The sequence below is a fragment of the Fistularia commersonii genome, chromosome 26, assembly GCF_037954325.1.
Source record: "Fistularia commersonii isolate RoL2024-O1a breed Wild chromosome 26, RoL_Fcom_v1.0, whole genome shotgun sequence".
Taxonomy (NCBI): domain Eukaryota; kingdom Metazoa; phylum Chordata; class Actinopteri; order Syngnathiformes; family Fistulariidae; genus Fistularia; species Fistularia commersonii.
Genome location: NC_141309.1, coordinates 4,540,284 through 4,564,766, shown reverse-complemented (window position 1 = coordinate 4,564,766; position 24,483 = coordinate 4,540,284). Strand labels below are relative to the sequence as shown.

At 39.3% G+C, this 24,483-nt stretch overlaps 1 protein-coding gene across 2 annotated transcripts in view; it reads left to right on the top strand.

Moving 5' to 3' along the window:
• The window catches only part of frmd3 (FERM domain containing 3), a 45,614-nt gene that overhangs the window by 4,483 nt on the left and 16,648 nt on the right, over positions 1–24,483 (top strand). The window contains exons 2-9 of one of the 2 annotated variants that reach the window (XM_086173602.1): positions 7,530–7,634; positions 11,034–11,076; positions 13,982–14,060; positions 16,074–16,171; positions 17,882–18,005; positions 19,918–20,005; positions 22,171–22,259; positions 22,925–22,988. In XM_086173602.1, coding sequence (XP_086029728.1) covers positions 7,530–7,634; positions 11,034–11,076; positions 13,982–14,060; positions 16,074–16,171; positions 17,882–18,005; positions 19,918–20,005; positions 22,171–22,259; positions 22,925–22,988 — 690 coding nt within the window. Of the gene's footprint in view, positions 1–7,529; positions 7,635–11,033; positions 11,077–13,978; positions 14,061–16,073; positions 16,172–17,881; positions 18,006–19,917; positions 20,006–22,170; positions 22,260–22,924; positions 22,989–24,483 lie in introns of both variants that reach the window. The other variant, XM_086173601.1, reaches the window with a different exon arrangement.

Genomic DNA, 24,483 nt, shown 5'->3' with positions numbered 1-24,483 from the left:
GGTGATAATAAGGAATGGAAAGGAGCCAAATCTCTCGGTACAAAGAGCGACTGCCAAATGACAAATGATAAAAAAAATCTTTGCTTGAAAATATCGTTGGTTGAGTGCACTTTATTTTTCCATCAGTTTTATCAGCTATAATTTCCTTTGCACCTGTTTTATATTATATGATGGAGATTAACTTACAATGTCGAAGCCTTAGATGCCAAATCTGATTTTTCTTTTAATCATGGCAGAATTTCCAGTGCACACATGCATTATTTCTACAATAAAACCATGTCGATTATGAATCCCTGCATCTTTGCGCACGGAAATAAAAACACAGTCACCCTCACATCGAAGGTACATCCTCACATATCCTTTAGTCTGAAGTATTTCTGAGAGAGTTCAACACCTACATCCATAAAGGTAGTCCCTTTTTCACTTTTCCAATTACAAGTTTGACAAACAACTCCAAGGCTGATAGAGAGGTTGTGTGTGAGAGCCTATGTGTATGTGTGTGTGTGTGTGTGTGTGTGTGTGTGTGTGTGTGTGCAGCCTTAGGGGTGAACATGTCCAGGCTGCTCTGCTCATGTTAAGTTGTTATGTTCTGGCAGGGCTGCTGCAGGAGAGACATGTCAAGATCAATACACGGTCACCTCCTCTTCTTCCCACTCGTCTCCCAGTCAACGTTACTTCTTTTGGTTCTCTTCCCTCCATCCTTGCCCCCTCCCGTCCGTTCCCTGCGTTTTCCCACTGGCTTTACCCCTCCTTCACTGCTCCACTTTTCATCTCTAAACCAACTCCTTTGACCACCTTCTATTTTTACACCCCTCATCTATATCTGCCTCCCCCTCGCTCTTTCTCTTCCTTCTCAGTGACACATCATATATAATTAAGAGAGATCACTGTTCTTCATGAGGCCAACATCAGTCAGCTGTCAGTGATGCTCTACTCCGGGAGTGTGTGTGTGCGTATGTGTGTGTCGTTTTGTCTGGTCGTGTGTGTCTGTGTAAGTGCCTGATGTGCGTTTGGTGTAGAAACCATCGCTGGCCTGGCTTGAAAGATTCATACGGTGCCATTTGTAAAATTATGGACATCAATTCCCCGTGATTAACAAGCAATTAGGCACGGCAGTGAAATTGCCCATAATAACTGGAATTATTGAAATCTTGATGCATTTCCTGTTGACGGCTCTGTTTCTATTCTTGTGCACCTCACTTTAAAAAATTTTCAAAGATACTGTGTCTTCAGGGATGCATTTAAATGTTGCTGTTCCTTTTCATGATTACTGCCATGCAGAAGGTGTGTGTGTATGACAGGTTGTATGAGTGTTTTATATATGTGTTACAAAAGTAGTCAGTGTGTGAGCCACAAACTCAAAGGTATTCTTTGGAGGAAGTTATAAATAGCTCTGCCTGTCTATTTATATCTGCCTTAACAAAGCTTCTTTGCTTCTCCTCTGAAGACGTCTAAATGGAAATAATCCCTTTCTGATTTTTCATTTGCAACTGAATGGTCGGAAGGAGGCGTGAGAGGAGGTCAGAGGGAATTATCAAAATAAGGGGTTAGATGGGGTTTTAGATTAGACCATAATGAAGGGCTGGCAATATGGAAGAAAAAAAATAATGCTTTAATAATCACAAGCTGATTTTGTTTCAAATTCAAAACAAAAGCAGAACCATAGGCATGTTGAAATACATTTTGGTATGAAATTTCATTTGTCATGTTCATAATTCAAGTTGGCTTCATCCCTAGACAAATGGATTTATTTCATTTATTTATTTATGGATGGATTTATTTATCCATTTGTTCATTTATTTATGTATTCGGCTGCTTTAGAAACCTCTCCAAGTTATAAATGACAAGATAAAATCCAACATGATATATTTTCTTGCTATTTTGTGAGGGATTTAAGGACATTTTGGCATTTTGCGAAAATGTTCATTGAACCCTTGAGGTAATTTGAGCCAGTTTATTTCCATGTCATTAACATTTCCCTCCTTTGTTCTTTCCTTTATTCTTCTTTCATTATTCATCATTCATTTTCATTAATGTTTAGGTTTTATGATTGCCAAAATGATTGCTCTGTACTCTTGGGTCCTTTAAACTAACGTACTGAGGATGTATGTACGATCAACACCATGGTGTTACTTGACATTAATGTATATTCATGAATAGCCCAAACTCGAGGATGACATAGCTGCATTTTAATAAATGTGAGGATGGAGTGCAAGCTAGGTCGGTTGGCCGAAAATAAAACAGATTAAGCAGCTTAAACGGGAAAAAGGTTTTAAATATATTGGCAGGGTGGAAGGATTTTGTAAAAGGAAGACGAGGTAGTGAGAGAAGGAGGGATAAAGCATGAAAGGGAAGTATCAAAAAGAGGCCAATTGCTGTTTGAAAATAAAGTCCAAATATTAGGTGGATAGGCAAGATATGATTTCGCGAGAGAGATGGAAGAATGTCATGACTGATATTAGGAATTTTGCTCAAGGACACTTCAGCATCAGATCACTCGGCTGTCTCCAGCCTCACCCAGCTGGGCGACACCAAATGAATACTGAAAATGTCATATTTTATAACCAAGCATGGCCGAGACTCCGCTTTTGCTTGGAAAACCTTTTTTCGGGCCCGTGGTGGGATGACATTTGAAGACATTGATGTGAGTTATGAAAGAATCACACCATTTACTTTGGAATAAATAACAATTATGAGGCTGAGAGAGCGAATCGTTGCGTATCTCAATTGGATCCAAGCGGAAAAAGCCAAAAAATAAATGAATAGGTGAACAATGACTTTGGTTGCTCGCTTTGTCATTAATAAATGTATTTATTCATTATTATTATATGATATTATTTATTATTCATACATTTGGTTTTGTCAGCATCGTCCCTGATGTCGTCAGATGAATTCTACATTATAGAAACATGCAAGAGTTCTCATTCATTCACACGTTGGCACAATTAAGGATCTCCAATGAATCCACTGCAAGAAACTGGAGGAACAATCGAACCAGGGATCTTCTTGCTGTGAGGTGGAATCACCCACTATTGGACCCCCCATTCTGATTTTTTCTGGCTTAAATATGGAAAATGTAGGTGTGAAGGCCCCTGTATTGAAGCAAAGCGCCATATTCAGGACAGTGTTTTTTGTTGTTGTGTACACTTGTCATCGTTGCCTCACACTTCCTGTTGTGTTTTACGGTTAAACATGAAAACAGAATGGGAGAGAAAGCGGAAGTGACAATATTGTTTGGCATACTATTATAAGTCAAGAGCATGAGATCATTTACATTCAGTCAGGTTTACATTCTCTCATTATTTCAGCCACCTCACCAGGGGTTGTTTGTTTTGCACAAAATTGTAAACATCCTGTGGTACAAAGATAAGACGACTCTTTCAATGCAGCTGTTCCATGCATGGTCATAATCTATCTCTTTCTCTCTCCCTCTCTTCCTCTCTCCTCCTTTCCACTTTCGTCCTGTGAGTTAGTGTCCGGCGGTGCACAGAGCAAAAAATGATGACTATCCATTATATTAGAAATTGGGTCTTCTGCATAAAATGAGATTTTATGGCCCTAACCGTAGGCTTGTTAGGCTCTCTGCCCGGTCATGATGCACTTTCATGTGTGTGGAAGTGCATATTGAGGGTGTGTGTGTGTGTGTGTGTGTGTGTGTGTGTGTGCTGCAGTAGTGCAGGTTGTGATGAGGTATGTGGTCTTCTCCTCCCCCATGGGGTACAAGGTCATAGTCACCATATTATAACTGCTGCTCATGGATTAGGGATTATCCATGATACATAAATATATACATATTTAAACATGTAAGCATTATGAAGTACCATCATAATATAGTAAAATTGGGCTGTATATATTCCAAGGTGGATTCATGAATGAATTAAGAGACAATAAAATATGATTAATAAAGCATTGAGTGCAATTGGCGTTGTTGATTATTTAAATACAGATCTTAAAATTACATTTTAAAGAAACAACCTGCCATTAAAACTTGTTCATTTCCACATTTTCTTGCCTTTTCGCTGGACAAATAATGAAGGGCAAAAATCCTATATTATCCTATATCTGGAGCTTCAGGCTTTTCTGCTGTATCCAAGGTTACAACTGGTCAGGCTGATCTTTTGATGAAAAGTGAAATAAATGATTTGCAAGTCTTTTGTAATCACACCTTTCATACAAATGAATTGGTTGCGATCATGCACATTGTTTGGATTTTGAATATTTATTTTCAGAATCAACATCTTAAAGCGTCTAAACCTCAAACGGGTAATGAGGGTTTTGGAGTTCAGTTGGACTTTGTAGAGCAGGATTCTTTTTCTCAACTTCAAGATGCTTAAAAGTGTAAAAATATGCTTTATGTATATCTTTATCCTACTGGAAAGAAAGACATTACTGTGTTTTTGTCTCCTGAGTCACTTTTCCACGCACTCAGCACACAGGGCATTGATCGGTCTGTGTTGTATCCCGGTCAGCCTTCTGGACGGATCCATACGTTTTCCCCAGGGGATGAGGTGGTGGTGGTGCTGATGTAAATACAAATATTGACCTCGTTAATAATACAAGACACAAACGGACGCTCGGCGGCTCATCTCGAGTCACAAACGCAACGCATCTTGAATATACATTCCCCTGACGGGTACAGCGGCAGTTTGGTTTCGGTCCATTAGACTCAGCCAATATGTGCCTTGATTTACCTTAATTACGTCTTTTTAAGATATATAAGAATGTGCAATTTAACATTACACACCATTGAGCACTATTGTTTAGTTCTCAACAAATTCAGCCTTTATTTAATTGGAATTTTTCCATTCTTTTGTCCCAGAGTAGTAGTTGTTGTTGTTAAGAATAAGAACAAGAACAACTTTATTTATCGAAAAGGAATTGTTGTGCCAGCGTTACAAGGAAAATATAACAATAGTAAATAATAGTAGAAAATTGTACAAACAGTAAAAAGAGTTAAAAGATAAATAAATAAATAAATAAATAAAGTGTCTTACGTAACAAGTGAAAACTACAAAGTGTCTTAAGGTCTTAAGTACCAAGTGAAAGATAAAGAGTGCACTAGAGTATGAAAATGTATTGTACATGTAGCTGTGATGAAATATTGCATATTATGAACAGTTATTGTTGTTGTTAAGTGTGTGATTACACACAAATCAAATACGTTATTATCACTAGTACTTGTGTACGTTTCCCATCATTAGTCATTTATCCTTTGCTCACATTTTCCGGTGTCGTACTGAACAAGCAAGGAGATTTTCCCCCCCGTCTCGTGTTTGCAGTATCGACCAGAGCAGCTCGGATTAAATGTGTTTTTCGTAATTCCAGAGGAATTCGAACGTAGCAGTTCAGTGTTGTTGAGCAGCCGAGTGGATTTTTGAAATCTCTCGCAGATTTATCGTTCCTAAAGAAAAGTATACATGTCTGATAAATGAGAAGAGCGGGACGTACGAGGATTCAAGTTTTTATCCCGAACCTACAAAGGTTAAACCTGTGCCTTCGTGCAACGCAGATGGATTTAGAAATGAATATTCAATTGAAAACGTGCTTTTTTATCCGCAATGTCCGGCCCCACGAAGAATGTTTTATCACAAAAAACGGTCGAGCATAGTTATACACACACAGACACACACACACACACACACAAACACATTAGGAGTGTACTTTGCTCGCCCTAAACGGAACACACTCTGCTCCAAGTTTGTGTGTGTGTGTGTGTGTGTGTGTGTGTGTGTGTGTTTCTTCAAGCAGAGCAGAGAGAAGAGCACTTTGCCATCATTAGGTGAGATCGTGTTGAGACTGACTGGGTTAATATTTAATGTCCAGCCTTTGAATGTATGAAAAATGTATTGAGCCCTTGTTGGACACGACATGGACTCTTTAGACCTGTGTTTCTCGCTTTTTCTCCTCTTCTCTTCCTCACTCTTCTCCTTTTTTTAACTCCTTTTCTTTTTTTTCTCCTGTTTTTTTTTTTTTGTCCCGGCCATGTTTGGCCTTTATTCAGCCTGTCTGGTCGGCTCTCTTCCATCGTCCTCTCTTACTTCCCTCAAGCATCCGTCCCAAGAAGCAGTCGCACCAAAGGTGTCCTGGCATTTCTGACTCGAATTCCCATGTTTTTGCCGTTTGTTTTTCACATCTTCTTTTAGTAACAGTTGAAATGGATCCGCAAGAAGTCTTAAAGTGGTTTAGACAGAAATGAGACTACACACATACACATAAGCTCTATCTTACTGAGGACATTGCTTGATATAATCTTGGTCTTAGCCATCTCTACTCCATAATCTACTTCTAATCCCAATGATTTAAGTAAACGAAAACGTATTTAAATACACTTCTCTTCCACGTAGGATGGCTGCATGATGCTGTTTCACTCTAAGCATCTGGGAGAAGTGGTTGATTAATTATTGATATAAAAATGTACAGCATCCAGTGTCTACTTGTAAGTAGCCTATATTTGAACTCCTTCTGTGCATTGTGTATTTTGTACTTGTTTTATTTTTAATTCTACTCCGTCGTTTTTGCCGTGACCTGAATTTGTTGACGGCCCCGGGATCGTAGCTCCTGCATTTGATTACCCAGCATGGGTTCAGTCTTTTTAATCGCTATAAATGCGCATATATTCATCTATTTCTGCTTACTGCTCCTGGGATTTGTTTGACTCATGACTGTGACTGTCGTGGAAAATACGCTGCTTTTTTTTTTTTGCTTTGTTTTTAATCCACACCTACACTGTATAGCAATTCCTGCACGGAACAGATTGACAAATGTCTACTTGAAATATGGTTTAAAAAGCATTTTCTTTTGTTTGGTTGTTGACAAAACTAGCTCACCTCTGTCTTCATTGGATCTGAAGGGCCGATTGATATAAAGAAGATGTTCATTACTATGGAGATCTCTTTTGAATTGTATGACATAAGGACTTTATAGCTGAGTGGTGGTTTTTACATGTTTTATTTAACAGTCTTCCTGTGTTTGTGCGTGTCTCGCGGGCAAGTAAATCACAATGGTTTCTTACAAAATCAATTATTCGTATCCCGCCGAGTACTGATTCCACCACCATCAGCAGGTTAGAGATGCTGTTAAAGGACACACATCACTATACATGACAAAATGCATGGACTAAGTAAGAATGGAAATCGAATATGGAGATGAGCGCAAATAGCAGCACATAATTACATGTCTAATGTGTCTGAGAATTTTGGATTCATGCCGCGCTGCTTTATACCTTTGTTTTGTTTCTGAGAATCAATTTGTGTGTTTTTTGGTGATGAGTAAATATTGACTTAAGATCAGGCAGTAAATGTAGATTGATTATTGATCTCTCTTAGTCTGCGCTGTGTTAATGAGGTGCCTCTGGGTTTTATTTAGTAGCAAAACAATTGTTCTAAGCAGCGGCTATAATATCATCACAAAGGATTTTAAAAATCTCCAAAATATTTCCTTTACCATAAATCTTTGTCACCATAAAAGTACTGGTTCACGATTACAAACTCAAATTACAATTTTGAATCATATCTTTTATTTCTTTTCAGAGAGAAACCAGAGGCCAGTTCCTGCTGGACCACGTTTGTAATCACTACAACCTGCTTGAGAAAGACTACTTTGGAATACGTTATGTAGATCCTGAGAAACAAAGGGTAAGTCTTTTATTTCAGTTTATAGTTTTGTTTTCCCTCAGGTTTCACAAAATCATTTGTTTTTATTCATAAAGTAATTTTGATAGATTATCTGGAAATAGTTGGCTATTTTAACACTTAAAAGCAGATGTGTAATTGTTAATAAATGCAGAATTGGGGCTGATATACAAGCCCTAGCTACAAGGTTGTAACTGAAAAGAAAGTTGCAGCTATTAAAAACCTCTAACCTTCAGCATAATTCAAAATTTGCCATTTGTAAAAAAAAGCCCATGTCACCAATAGAGGAATACTGCAATGTGTTCATGATTGTATTTCCACATTCTTTTATATATAAAAGGTGATTTACATTACATTTACATTTGTCAACAATGGGGCGCGTATGTCTGTAGTAAGTAGAGTAGATCTACTCTGGTTCGGCGCGGTCAGTTAGTTGATGAAGTGAACCAGAGAGAGACACTTTTTATCCGATTTTATGTCAATGAGAAATGTGTGTTCTGTGCTGCCTGCAAAAATAAGCACCTGTTGTCACAGCCATATTTCATCCCAGAAGGATTCTCTTTACCGAGCCCATTTGAGGGCTGCCTAGTGTTGCACCTTGTTTTTTTACTCCAGGGAACAGTGGTTATAGTCATAATGTCAACTCAATTCACTTAATTAAATCTGTTGAGCAGACGCTTGTATATGGGACATCGATGAGCCAGGATGTGCATCCCCAGGGGTTCATCCTTATTTGTTGTGGAAAAGTGCGGGTGACAGCGCTTGTTTAGCCCAGAGGCAGAGAAGTGGCTCGGTGCGTGGGCGGTTCTCATCGACAGCTGCTGAATACGCCACCAAGCGAACTGACAATGAGCTAACTTTGGGAGATTCTGATGAGAAAACCACATTTTTGCCAGGTTTTCTCAAAACACAATTGACAAAATTGTTTGACTCTAAAATATGGGTAATAGCTCTGGGAGGTTAATTGACCCCGATTGACCTCGAGAAAGGGTTTGTGCTTACGACGTTTACCAGGCTCCGTCTCTTGGAGTAGAGTCACCGTGCAGGCTGGTGCTATTTTACCGCTTTCTCGGCCCAAGAGAATGCTGAAATGCCTTTATTTCCTGCAGCCCAAATGACTCTACCATTTCAGAGACCATCATTCAAGCCAGCTTCGAGACCGCACGGAGCTGTAGTTTGGTTCCCGACGGAAATCAAGCATGACAATCGTGAAACACAGACACTCTGTGCTCTTATGGGTGCCCTTGACTGGAGACAGAATATATTTCGAGGCTGGTAAAAAAAAAAAAAAAAAAAATGTCAGTAGAGTTGAGCATCCCTTTCTGCAATTTCACTGAGAAATACAGTTCTTGAACGTTGGATGCAGTTAAGGAGAGGCGCTCTGCTGTTTCACTCAGAAGCATGTCGTCAGAGCCGTGTCACCGAAGAACACGGAGGAGCCAAATCTGCCTCAACACATTTGCGGATGCCCCGGGGATCAATAACACCCTGAATGGAAGTACTAGGTATTTTATGGCTCTGCCTTTTAATGCAAACTCCGGATACAGCCTATGGTCTGCGTGTATACACGTAGATGTCTGAAAAGCTGTTGACACTAAGGGACTCGTGGTTGCTTTTAACGATATGACTGTTAGCATTATTTACCTGTACGGTTAAAGGTATTTTTATTCAAAATGTGCCCAATATAACATTTTTGGATACAAAAAATTCAGCTGACTTTTAAATTGAGTTCTTTTCTGCAGGTCCAAGTCTTCCTACTTTATCTTTCCAGAGGAGATTCTTTCCCCAAAAACAGTTAGAGCATGGTTGGTTAAAGCCAAACACGCTTGCAAACCTGTTTACTACTGTGGAAGTGTGATCGGTAATTATAGGCAAACCGTGCCGATGATGGCGCTAGCCGAGCACTTGGGGAAATGGGCCGGTGTTCAGGTGGACTCAAGTGCTCTCGGAGGTTGCGGTTACCCTCTGGTGGGCTGGGATGGAAAAGCACGACCTGCACAACCTGGTCTGTTTCGGCTGAGTATGAATTGTTTATCGCCAAAATGGGGGAATTAACATTTTGGAGCGGTCACAGTTGTCAATATTTTGAATCTGTGAAACATGTTGTACACCCAACATGTTTAAGAGGGTGTTTAAGCACATGAGGCTCAGTGTAGAACAGCTTCTCTTCAAGGTGGAACACAGTGGAGAACATAGGAGCCTCTCAGTGTCGCTGATTTCCACACCTCACTTTGAGGAAATCAGATTATCCTTCTTTCTGTGTGCCAAGCCCATCTGCATGGCCAGTGTTTGGCATTCGCTTCGGGCTGAAGAGCCTAGAGTTTCCTGGCTCACAGAGGGTGCAGGTCTCTTAGGTTAAAAAAAAAGGGACGAGCTGGCTTGCTCCTGTCACCCACCTCGATTTTGCATCAGGTCCAGGGATAGTGCCGCAAAGTTCTTGGGTCTGTTTCTGTCTCCTCTCAAATGTATCCTGAATAACTTGTCTAGAATGTCCATAAAGGAACTCTTTGATGTATCAAGACGAAGGGAGCGACCTTCAATTTTTTATCAAATTACTGGTAGTTATAACTAACATTCTCAGTTTGCATAAATGAAACGGAAAATCCCGCGTTTATCCCCCGAAGTTTTGTAAGGAGCTTTGGATATTCAATTTCCATTCACTTTTTTAATCCACCAGTCTTTATTTAGAGCCCATCAAAGCACAATCTTTGCTGTTATAAATAATATTATGTCTATTCTAGACAAACAATTGGTCCCCATCTGTGTAGATGAAGCCTTTCAGGGAGTCAAGAATTCAGGGATCAGTTTCCCATATCTATTTTTACCATTAAATGAATTTATTATTTTATCATGTATATATTTTTTGCCGCTAAATCAACAATATTGTTAACTCTCTGACAGACTGTCATGTTCGTACACGTGCAGATCACGCAGCTGCATAGTGACAATGAATATTAATATGAACATCCATAAAATGAAACGGTTATTTTTTGTTTAATTTTTATATTCTAGTTCGATCTCGTACATCTTTTAAGACCTACGGATGAGTCAAGGTGACAGACATTCAAAGAACCGCGAGCTGTGTGCCGTTTCTCTCCTTCTGCTGTTGGTTTGTTTGAGCCTTTTGAGCGGCGGCTCTAGGGGACACTATCCACATGTTCTGGAAATATTGTTGATTTTGCCAGGGTTAGTTCATTTTTTTTATTTTGTGTGAATTTTTTTGATTGTGTGAAATCATCATGATATTGCATGTTGACTTACATTTTTGAATTCATTAATTAAAATGACTTTAGCACAGTAGCTTATTGCACGGATCAACTTTTGTTGTTGTTTATCTGTTATAATAACATTAAACTCTTTATTTTTTTCCCCCTCTTTCCTAATCCTCTGTGTGTTTCAAAGCACTGGCTGGAGCCCAATAAGCCCGTTGTGAGGCAGATGAAATGTAAGTATCCCTTTCAGCCCCTCTTGGTGTCAAATATCAATCCAATCAATCAGCCTTGATACAGCACTTCTTAATTAAAACACACACACACACACACACAAATATGGACTTGACCCTACTTCAAACTCAGACAATGGGACTTTGTATGGTGTGACACTTTTTATTTATGACAATATATCACGACTGAGCAGTAAATGATAAAACAATAATGGAATATACTTGCATGTATATTACTGAAGGTGTAATATGTGACTTTTTGCTGCTCTCAAAGTTGTTCCTGGGTAATTGAAACAATCCGTATGGGATGGATAGTTTGACTGTGGCGGATTAGTATTCAGCGAACTAGTAAGAAGCTGGAACTTGTCTCTTAATCCAAACTAGCCGGTAAAAAATTGTACTGACTGCCCTTGCAGAGCCCCGCTGAGCTTTTCCCCACCGATATCTCTAATCTCTTCGAAGCGCCAATACCTACTCTGACAAGATCCCCGTCTGATCTGGAACTATCTACCACTGGAAACAAAGTCAGCTGCCTCAGTAATTAGCATAAAACACATTTAAAGAGCCTTTCCAGGTTTTATTCTGGTTTAGACCTTTAAAAGTTCCCTTTACTATTTAGCATCTCATACAAGTTTTGCAAGTCATCTCACACAGAGTCTTCTTGACATTGGCTGCTGAAAGAAAACGACAGAAGTAATCATTGTTAAATTTGATTCAATTTGGTTAGCATTCCGGCGTCTTCTTCTTTGTGCAGAGTTTTCAATTTTCCACCCGCATGGGTTTCCTCCAGGTTCGCCGTTTTTTTTTTTTCCCCAAAACATCCAGAACGTTCATCGGTCACCCAAAATGAGAGCGTAAGCGGTTGTTTGTCTCCACTTTTGGATGAATGAATGAATTGGTTGAGAAACGCCCGTCCCTTCGTTTCCCATCCATTCCACACCTGAAATGTATTTTACCGATTTTCACTTCATCTGGTGGCTGGAAACATTTTGTGTGCTCGGTGAATAAAAGATGAGGTTCCCCAAGAGCGTCATGACTAAGAACATTTTTATGATCTTCTCCTTGGAGCATATGTCTTTTGATAATTCCTCCCCTGTAGCATTTCTCTACCTCTCTGTTTGCGAGAGGGTCGAGGAGGAAGGGATGAGATGAAATAGAATGTGAAATGGAGACCGAGGGAGGGAGATTTGGTCGTGAGGGAGGAAATATTTCTATTCAGAAAGGATGGTGAGGAGACAGTGACAGATAATGTAGCTAAAGAGAGACAGCAGATTAGGGAGAACGGGTCAAGAAAAGAAAAAGTGACAGTGAGAGAAGAGAGAGGAGAGCACAATGGATCTGAGTCATAGTGACACAGTGATGCTACCCGTGGCAAGGTTAGTCTGAAATTAGCCCTTTTTTTTTCATTATCTCGCTGTGAATCTTTGTTTACGCACATTTCTATCACATCTGTCAACGAGAGGCGGTTTACTCTCTCTCTTTCCAAGGATCTCAAAAAAGCCCATTGTCGTCCCCTAAGCCTAAACAAATGAGCAGCTTCGGTTCTTCGGAAGCGGGATTGCGTCTCTCGTGTTTTATAATGCAAATGTTTGCTTTGACGTGAGACCGCTGAGGATCGTCGTCCCGTCAAAGGCAGAGCCGTGCGTCATCGAGATCTTAGCTCAGCTTTTTATTTCTACTTCTTCATTTTTTTGGCCGGTTTTGCACATCTGAAGAACGATTCGAGAATCCGACACAAACTTTTTTTCCTCCATGAAACCAACCCATTTTAGTTTTAACATTAATAGTAACCTGAAGGCGTCAGCCGTTCTCTACGGCCTGCAAAGCAACTGCTGACACTTGCAACATCCTGGGTATTTTTCATTTTTCAAGATCTTATTCGGAGTCCTTTTATTCATGATTTGGTATTTCTGCAGTTCGTTCAGGAAGACAGTATAAATTGCCCCTTGATGTTTTTTTTTGGTATGATTTAAGTAACAAAGAACATGCGAGTGAATGTTTTGCAGCCAATAAAACTATTTTTGGGTGCACTGTTCTTTCACAGCAGCCAGCGATAAGGAGTGGCACTGACAAGATTGACACTTTAACCTTGTGATAAATGTGCATGTCGTTTGCTTTTTAGGTCTGGTGAGGTTCACCGCACCCCCAAACCTCCCCGTCCACTGATCCATGCATGAATGGGATCATATGCGCCATAAAATTTAGCAAAATCCTTCAAACTGAGAGCTGAATAATTCATGAACGCTCATTTTATTCATCAGCGCCTTCTAAATTCTGCAATTTGCGAAATGTAACCTAAAGAAACACAACTTTGTGTGTATTTCATGGAGGACGTGTGCGTGCATGCGTGTGTTTGTGTCTGTGTTCGCTGATGTGTGTGTGCTGAGCACGCATGTGATTCCTATAAGCAGGTTTGTGATTTTTGCAAACCACATGAGGGTTGAAAACGAACACTGTTTGATCTGACACACACACACACACACGCACACACACACACACACACAAATCTAGACGTGTATAAAATGCTGCGGGACCCAGATCAAAGTATTAAAAAACGCTGCCAACTTGTGTGTGTATGCGTGCGCTTGAGACAGACGGCGAGAGCGAGAGATGAATAATTGACAATTATTTAATGACTACTTAAGTATTAGAAGAACTCCGATTTCCTTTTTGTCCATCGTCTCTCTTTTTCTTCCTTCCCCCGTTCACATATAAGCCTCTTTGCTCAGTTGCAGTTCCCTCTTCATCCTCCTCCTCTGGGTTTGTTCCCTCTTCATTTCTGACTTAAAATTATCCCATTTACCCGTCATGTTCTCTTATTTATCAGGTTTTTCAACGTTTCCCGTAACCTACTTTCTCTTCAACCCCTCCAGACGCACTCACTATTGTGTTCTCTTGTCTCCAGCAGCACAGCAGCCCTTCATGATGTGCTTCAGGGTCAAGTTTTATCCCCACGAGCCAATGAAAATCAAGGAAGAGCTCACTAGGTAAAAGTTTTTATTGGAAAAAGTATATTTCGACTCTGTGTATACATTTGCTGCATTATAAGCGCGCCATTAAAAAAAGATATAGCTTTAGTGATGATTTCGTCCCGGTATTTGGAGCTCTTAAAGGATTTTGCAGTGGTTGGCTAGAATGACTGCTGTCAGAAATATCAGCTGAAAGCTATTTTTTCTACTGAAATGCATTGTTTCATGGACAGGGAGAACATAGTTCATGTCTCTAGCTCAAATTGGTGTACTCCTAATCGCCTTTTTTAACTACTTTGTCACTTTTATTGTTTTTATTTTCATTGATTCTTTTAAAGTCTGTATTTTGTGTATATGCACATGTCTGCACAGTGCCCTGGGGTGTCCCGTAAGACGCCTTAAATCAAATGTGTATTATTCATTTATATTCTAAAGGTTAGATCACAGAGATATGTGCCATTTTATGTGACATACTTATTGTTAGCTCTGCTACTGCTTCTCTGTTTGGATCACATCTCCACTGAATATGTACCAGGTCTACATTTACAGAAAAATAGAATTATTGTTCACCTGGGGCTCATTCCCCAAGGGAATACAGCTGAGACACAAATAGCCATCGTTCCAAAGATGTGCAAGGATGTTATGACATGTAGTATCATGATGAAAATGCAAATACTGCCCACTTAAAGATTTTGTTCTTATTGGTGGGGTGTTTGAATTCTCCATTACCATTATCTGATAATTCTGTAACTCGGTAATGCCTAATTTACTTGAGCAGCATCGGGAAAACCTTGAAAACCTGAGCTTTAGCTGCACCGCTGCGTGCAGTGATCCGAGAGTCAAAGCTCATGCACAAAAAGTGAAACTCTTGCAGTAAATAGAATAATAGGCCGGAATAGGAGCCAATGAGATGGAAGAAAGGAGGGTAGAAAATGAGAGGAAATGGCCTCTAGTGGGAAAAACAGGGTGAAGAATGTTATCCGTCAGAAACAGATCTTTATTTTCTATGTAGTTCTATATTTTCTCACCGTCTTTGCATTGTCTGTGCACAGCTTGAACTAAGTGGCCACGGTCGATAAACAAGTGTTGAGCGGCGGTTGCAGGCAAATCACTCTATTTTTAGTCTTTCGCGGCTGCATCTCAATTTTTCTTTCACCCCGTTCGTTTCGCTAAAATTCAAAAACAAGTTTAATGAGTCGGTTGAGGCAATTTGTCGGAGGCTGACGGTGACTGGAGCCTCTGCTCGATTCTCATCAGTATCCATGGCAACAAATGTCTCCAGTCTCAGCACCTCTCTCATTTTTCTCTTCCTTGGGCTGCAAAAGTCAAATCAGCATGTTAGCATGCCTTAAACCCGTCTCCCTAAGCCGTTTCCATAGTAACTACAACACACAAATATTCATATTGCAAATGTTTCCATAGTACTACTGTTGTTCCCTACATGCCATTTGAAATCAAGGGATTTGACCATATCTGTGTGATGGATTTTATTAAGTAATATAAACGTCGTGTAAAACATCTTAAAGTAAGGATCTGCCGTGGTTTATTTATGGGATTATTTTACAGGACTTGCATTGTCTTAAAGCCTGAGCAATCTATCTGCAGTTCAAAATGATGCAGCCACTGCGGATCAGATTAAGACGGTGAGCTGCCAGAGGAGTTTCTTAAAATCAATAACAGGCCGGAAATGACTTTTGAATGTTTGTTTGGAGGTTAACAGACATTAATAGTCAAGGTAGGCAAGGGTCAAGGAGGCGCATAGTTTTTCAGTTATAAAACAGGCTGCTTTCAATGTCACCGTTTGCTCTTCTGCTCTTATGTTATGCAATTTGATAAGATGACCAAGGACGGAAAACTATTTTATTTCAGTCAATGAAATGATATCTTTAGTTACCAGTCTTTGCTGTTATTTTCTTCCTCCAATTGTCATTTATTAAAAAATAAATAAATAAATAAATCTAAAATGTTGCCGATTAAACATTTTCGCTCAACATGTTTGCCGATCTTTTCCTCTGTGCACCGTGTCTGCAGGTACCTCTTGTACCTCCAGCTGAAGAGAGACATCTACCACGGACGTCTCCTGTGTCCCTTTGCTGAGGCTGCTTATTTGGGAGCGTGTATCATACAGGGTGAGAAACACAAACGAAAGCATTAGTATAGCGTTTTTTCGTGCCCACTTATAAAAGATATATTTTTATTTTAATGTTATGCAGCTTGCGATGGTTGACGCTAACATGACATTCGTGGCATGGATGGCTGAATTAAAATTCTACACACGACAGTGTAATTTCGAATGATTTTTATTTTAAGTAAATAAAAGTATACTTCAAAAGAACTACTATCAAAAAATATGTAGTATTAAAATGTCACCTCAAGTACCAAGCCAACAACATATGTGGTGCCAGCACTACTTAAAACAGGTTTTGTAAATTGAATTTTTATTGATTTTTCTTTAATAAAAAAAGATTTATATTCCAAACTCTTCCAAAAAAGATTGCATAGAATTTCAGCATTTTCTCATTGTTGTTGAAAAAACACAGACAGGTCAAAGGAGGTTGATTGGTCAGTGAAGATCTGATGAGGGGGAGAACTCTTGACTTTATCCACAAGGAAGACACAAAAAAAAAACCTCCCACTGTGGCGATCACGTTTGCCTGGAGTTTATAAAAAACAGCTCTCACTGAAGTATATTTGTGATTAAAATTAGATAAATATTATGCAAAACAGCAAATAATTGTACATGGTTAAAATGATTCTGCGTAACAGAACATCAGTCCAACTCTTTCACGGTGAAGATTTGGGCTTCTTTCCGAAATACGAAAAACTCAGAGATTAATAACGGCGCTGATTGTTATCATGATCAGAAACTCAACCAGACTTGATTACTTATTTCTCTAACAATCAGACAGTCACTTTCTGCCAGCATGTTCAATGCATCACAAGATGTGCATATCAAAGAACCAGGGGGGAAAAAAAGAATAAAACCACTTAATTAGCAGTTACATTTTAATCCTAAATCACAGCGTGGAGCTAGTTGCTCAAGTATGGATTAAGGCTGGATTTGGAGTCCAATCATAGGAGGGAACACTTGTGGCTGACGCCCACATCGCTGAAGTGCACTGACACTCTGGCTCATATCCCAGCTCTGCTGGCGTATCTCGACTCAAGGCGCCTGTATAGAGGATCGCTGGCTGCACTTCGTAATGAGGGCAGGTCCCACCAGGGCGGTGATTATAGAGCCGGAGAATGGATTGAAGATTAAGTTTTTAATCAAACCCCAGTCAAGGTTTGATTTAAACTTCTTTGTGGTCCCCAGCTGAGAATTGCTATGAGTTTCTTTGATCCGGGGCCTTAAAATAGTGACCTTTCTTTGCACAGGCGTTTGTACATGGCCGCTCTACTCCCACGTGCCTGTCATTCTGTTTGTCTGCCATCCTCTCTTTCTCTCTCAGGGATTTATCAGAGAGAAAGATGGGTTAGAAATGACGGACAGATGTCCCAACACAGGAACAGACAAATCGACTATCGAGGCCGTGACACATGACAGTTCTTGTTTAATGTACACTTGATGTCTCCTTGACGTTTCCCCGGCAAAAGCATCCTGTATCCCCACTACCGACAAGCATTGATTATTTGCTGTGAATGTAAAATATAATATATTAAATTAAATATAAATCTAGTGTGATATATAATTACTACAAATATATTTTAGAAATATTCAATATTTATATAAAAAAACAAATTATTGACAGATGGATTAGTTGATATTTTCTATTTTAATGTTTTATTAAATCTAATTTATTCATGTATTCATTTTATTTATTTCGGCCATCATCCAGCCGAGCTCGGGGACTATGACCCGGAGGAGCACCCCTCGGACTATATCAGAGACTTCAAGCTGTTCCCTAAACAGTCCCTCAAACTGGAGAGGAAGATTATGGAGATGCACAAGAATGAGCTCAGGTAAGACGGAGGATCATGTCGAAGAGATTACTGGCTGTCGAGAGATGTTTCTTTGTTTTCGCTTCCACGTCCTGATGTCTGCTTATTCGATGCAGGCAGGGGCCAATTTTCCGCTCCGCTGTCAAAATGCTCACGGTTGCTTTTTTGCAGAGTATTGTTGGTTTTCATGTTGTTTGAGCCTAGAAAAGGTGAATTAAGACAAATGTAGCTTTTGCTTTTGACGTCACTACATCAGTCTGCCTCTGCTGCACAATCACTGTAAGTTCATAAGATAGCTCTGATCGGGTCCCTCAGGATATTTATTTGTATCGTAGCTGCAGCTCATAGATGATGTTGTGAGGTTTGTGACTGTCACACTCAGCGATTATAAACTTCAAAGACAAATCCTTCATTTCCCAGAGCGCCGAGCCAGATGATGACATTTTCCCCGTCTCAGCCCCACAGGGTCTCACTGACTGGATTAACAGAGTCTTGATAAGCAAGTAGCACTGGAGACCAGCTTCAGGTGCTTTATAAAGAGTTTTAATTCCATAACCCGAAAACATCCTTAATGGGTTAAGCATTTTCCTCTCTGGGCTGTAGTCAAATGTATGTGTGTGCAAGTTTAGAGGTGACTTATTTTTATTTTTTTAATCTACTCAAGTACCAGTGTGCAGCAGCTATTTCCTGACTCTGGTACTTGGCCGGTGTTGTCAACAAACATGAGAGCTGTGTTCATCCATCCGTCCATCTTCTACCTCTTATCCTGCGCTCAGAGTCGAGGGTGATGCTGGAGCCCATCCCACACCCTGGACTGGTCGCCAGGCAATCGCAGGGGCACATATACAGACAGACAACATTCACTCACTCACTCATTTGGAGCAATTTTCCCATTTTTTTTTCCAATGAACCTGCTGCATGTTTTTGGACTGTGGGAGGGAACCGGAGAACCCGGAGGAAACCCACGCAGACACGGGGGGAACATTCAAACTCCAAACAGAAAACTCCCCTTTTCGATACCGAACCTGAGTCCTTCATGCTGTGAGGCTGAAGCTCTAACCACGGCACCACCTTGCCAGCCCCATGAGCTCTGTTTATTTATTTTTTATTTTTTCAGATCATTTCCTTAATTATTTTGAATATTTTGTGTCTTCTGTGCAGAGAAAAATATTGCATTATTATTGTTGTTGTTGTTATTGTTAGTAGTAGGAGTATAATAGTTGTTGTTTTACTATTTTTATTGTACTATTTTTATTTTTAATAAATATTTAATAGTTTTTATTATTTATATATTTTTTATTTGATTTGATTTTTACTATCACTATTTTTACTTTTATTTTACTATTTTTATTATAAATGTGATCATTACTATTTTTGTTATCATTATTAGTGTAATTTCATTATTATCATTATTATTATAATAAGAGAAGTAGTAGTAATAGTATTATTGTAGTTGTTGTTTTATCATTTTTATTATAAATGTGATAATTATTATTGTTATCATCAATATTAGTGTAATTTCATAATAATAATAATAATAATCATCATCATCATTTTTTTTATTATTATTATTAAGATATTAATTCTTTAATAGTGTCTCTAGGACAAGTATTTTTAAATACTTTATTCTTGACCCAAAAACAAGGGCACCACTCTAAATTAAAAATTATATTTCAAACAGTAATATGCGTTTCTGATGTACTGATATGCCTTCATTATAAATCTCACATTTGCAATCCTGACTTCAAAATATGCATTGGAAAGCTCAGTGTGGCAATAATGACAGCTGCATTTCACTCATGGAGAAAATGGTCATAATCAGTATATTAATGTAACCCACTGTCATTGTTTCATCTCTTTAACACCTAAAAATGCACCGGCATTGCAAGTGTTTGCAGACCATTAAATGCAGCTCTTGTCTTCTCTCCTTCAGGGACCAATGTCCTGCAGTAGCAGAGCTGAACATGCTCCAAAGGTCTCACAGCCTAGAGACCTATGGAGTTGACCCTCATCCATGCAAGGTAAAAGTTGAATATATCGACAGAGGCATATAGCATCATTTCTAAAGTAAACAAATCCTGGAAAAGGGAGTGATTAGATGTTGATGACCATCAGACATGACATGAAGCAGCGAATATGCAAAGAGCTCCTCTTCTTGATCATCTGCTTGGTCGAAATCCATCTTGATGTTGATGCACGAGTTGTATTTATGTTCACGGCGCTTTTGGCGGATCTGTGCTCAGGGTGGCTTGAGTTGTAAAAATTTACTGCCTGATTAAAAGTGGATGCTGGCAGGAGGTGAGGAATACATTTTGATGAGGGAAAACATTAATTAAGTTCTTTGAAACGTGAACGGAGGAAAGCAGTGATCCTATTCATCTTAATTCAGAAATGTGTTTTGCTTGAGCCCGACTGCTTACCGTTACCTGAGGTGACCCGACAGAACTGCTTCTGCTTTGCGCACCATTGCATTCAATGACAGCCATAAAAAATAAACAAAACAAAACAGAAAAGTATTTCTTTTGGTTTTGATAGACCCTGCTGTCTAATGGGACCAGAGATAGAACCAGTTACATCATTTGCATTTATACTCGCTCACAAAAAGACAGTATTCTTGGAAAGCTCTTTACCTCGTGCTACTATTATTTATGGATTGTTTTTCATCTGATGTATCCAGAGCAAAACACTGGTAAAAGAATTAAGTGTTCATTACAGTCTCACCACAACTTATGGTTGCTGTAAACGGACAGCTTAATTCTTTATGCACTCTATTACCTTGCTTTGTCACAACAAACAGACTCCCGCAGCTGCACTGTATAATTTACAAGGCAGTAAAGAAGAACTACATTGTCCATGCAGGTGCATGTGGTGCAGTAATAAATTAGAAACAGTAATTCATCCGTGCCTGTGGGGAGCAGGCAAATGAATGAGGACACGTGGATGTGGATGGCTGCAAATCTGTATATCCTAGGAATGCTGGTCAAAAATTGGATATTTCTGACAAGATGGAAAAAAAGCAAAAAAAATATATATATATAAAAAAATATATATATATGTGTATGTATGTGTGTGTATGTATATATATATATATAAAAAATATATATATGTATATATATATGTGTGTGTGTGTGTGTGTATATATATATATATATATATATATATATATACATACATACACACACACACACACACATATATATATACACACACACACACACATATATAGGGGGCGTAGCACTATATATATATATATATATATATATATATATATATATATATATACACATATATATATAATATAAAATTGAAATATTTTAACACTATAAAATTTGATATAATCTACCTAAATTCAGTGATGAAATATTTGCACTTTGTCATTACCCACCTTTATCATAGTACCTGTCACACTCAGCATCCCTTTCAGGAGTCCTATCTTTTTGCACGTCAGTTGTAAACTAACTGCAAATAGCTTGAGTTCTTTCGAGTTAATGGATCAACTAAAAATAAAGTGCTTTATGTGTATCTTACAATATCTGATATGATACTTTCACACTTCCCTGGTGTTGCCTTGCATTAGCATCATTTATAGAGGGGCTCTCCCCTGCTGCTGCTCACTGCACCGATATATCAAATCACGCTGAACTGATAAATGAGACCGCTGGATTCCAGCTTGTGGAAAAATCCGCTTAATCTGTTCAACTCAGCAGCTTTACAATGGGTTTGCTGGAAATCTAAATTATGCATAAATGCAACGTCATGCCTCGCGATCTGGGAGGATCGAGTATCGCTTAAGGGAAGAGGGAAAATGTGAAAAACACAGACGGTGTGATTCAGAGATGTAAGTAACTTGCATCAGTCAAATGAAAGGAGGTCTGGAGTTGAAACACAGCTGTTAGTGGATTATATTGCATCCTAATAATGTTTTATCACCTCCATCAGCATCTACCTGCTCCGGCTTGGCTGCCGTGTTTTTGCAAATCAAATTAAAGGGTTTGGAGGTTGAAACACGACTGTGAGTTTTGTGTAGGTGTTGTTACCCCTGGAGAACACTGGTGGGACTCACCCTCCCTGCTGTTAGACTATATGTATCCCATAATTGCATGAGCTGCCTCTCACTCACTCTGTGTGTGTGTGTGTGTGTGTGTGTGTGTGTGTGTGTGTGTGTGTGTGTGTGTGTGTGCTGCAGGATTTTACAGGCTCTACAGCCTTTCTTGGATTCACAGCCACTGGTTTTGTGGTCTTCCAGGGAAACAAGAGGATCCACCTTCTCAAATGGTACAGATTTTTATCAATCATGAATCTTTAAGCATGGAAATAACAAAAAAAGAACGTACCCATTATTAACCAGTATATATAGAATTACACCAGGGGCGTAGCACTGCCAGGCAGGAGGCCTAGAGGAAGACCGGAAAGGAGATTTATGGATGCGGTGAAAGAGGATATGAAGTCAGTTTGTGTGAGAGAAGAGGATGTAGAAGAGAGGGTCAGATGGGGGCAGGCGATTGGCCGTGGCCATCCCTGAAGGGAACAGCCAAAGATTCCCGAAAATCCATCATATTTAGCAAACATATAGACATAAAAGCTAAAATATACAACACGCATTCAGAATTTCCAGCTAAATGTATTTGAGTCATCAAAACAGAAATCCCCAGTGTGTGAAGGATCACCGCTGACATCCTTTGCCAATAACCGAAAAATAGCCTTTGAAAATTAAAGTTTTAAATTAACCTTGAAGGCTGGGTTTGTCAAGATTTTGATTATACCGGAGATAGAAATCGTGAAATTTTAAATAGTTGAGAAAGTTTGATTGTCGGAGGAGAGGGTTGATGCTGGTAGTTCGATCATATCAATCACACATCGATATATGTGCATGTTGTGTGACATGCTGGGAGTCCAATATATTGAAATATCCTCTTTAAATGTGTGATGATGTCCCACAGGGCTGATGTCAGCAAGCTGAAGTTTGAAGGGAAAACCTTTTACGTCATTGGGATTCAGAAAGAGGTAAAAGCAGCATCTCCCATCCCTTTGTTTCTCCTGCAAATGTAAAAAATGAAATATGTTATGTATCCCCCTCCCTCCCTTTTCCCCCGTATTAATGCGTTACACCACAACTTCTAATAGTTCACTTTGGGTGATGACGTCCTGTGGATGCATTTATTTGGATTTCTGTTTGAGTCCTTCCTGTACACCATCCTTTCTCCTTTCCCCATCCCCTTATTCACCCAAATGTTCAGTGCATCCGATAAATGCTCTTCTCTTTCTATGCAATCCCGTCCCCAGCCACGCACACTGTGTATGTGTGTCACTGTTTCAGAACGCCTTTTACAGGCAGGATTGACTGTAACAGGATGGTGGGTGTGTTATACCCGACCCCGTCACTCCCCGCTATGTGTCTGCCGTTGCCCAAATTTAAGACTCCATCGCTTTGACACAGGTGCACGATCAGATCTTTGCCAGTGTAAATTCATATTTACTTTATCTCGCTAAAAGTAGCCGGAAGGTGTCTTGCATTTGGGTAAAACGTTTTCATCAACCACGGGTGTTGTTCGTCCTCTCTGCAGCATATTTGTTCTCACTCCCTTAGTTTTGCGATAACTGCGAGTGAACGTGTACAACATTGCTGACTGACTCAGTCGCTGACCCTTATGGATAAACTTAGGGTTCTCTTATAAATGTGAAGAAAAAAAAAACTCATGACTGTTTGTCAACCTGCGTTAATCTCAAATGCAAAAAGCCAGTCACGGGCCGACCAATCAATCCTCATGACTGTTCCCTTCGATCCAGAAGCTTCAAACATCTCCCTCATCACTGCTTAATGTGTCACTTTGTCTGCCTGTTTGTCTGTTTTGCAACTCATGAGCAGCTGAAGATGCGGTTTTATCTTTGTGTTTCTGTCTCTTCTCTCTGTGTGTTAACATAGTCATCACTGGTGAGTAAAATTCGAGCAATACCAGCGGAGAGCACCGTTTTACTCAAATCCCAAATCTGACACCTCTTCCCACAGTGCTGTATTCACCTTACTTTATACAGTTGCAATCAGGGAATATATTGTTTTTTGCCATTTTCTATGTTTATCATTTGGCTGTTAGATGTTGTTTGAGTTTTGCATTTATTCTCTGTTTCGTCCAACGTGTGCTCATTCAGTACGTCTCTCATTCTTTCCTCTTCTCTCAGTCCTATCTTTGTTTTTAATATTTCTGTTTGTATCTCAGTCCCATGTAACTACTATCAACAATCCTATATATTTGTAAACAATAGATTATGCAATATTATGATGCATAATCTACATGTGTCATATATCATGTACATCAGAATGTGGTCTAGGTGGGTACTCGTGTGAGTTGTGAGTATGTTGTGTGGGTATGTGTGTACATAACATCAAGACTATTTTATCTTAAATATCTTAGCGTTGCTTGAACTTTCATTTCTTTTAGCGTGCAGATTGGTTTAATCTGTCGTTGCATGACTTCACTCCAGTATTAGCCTGGACACTTTT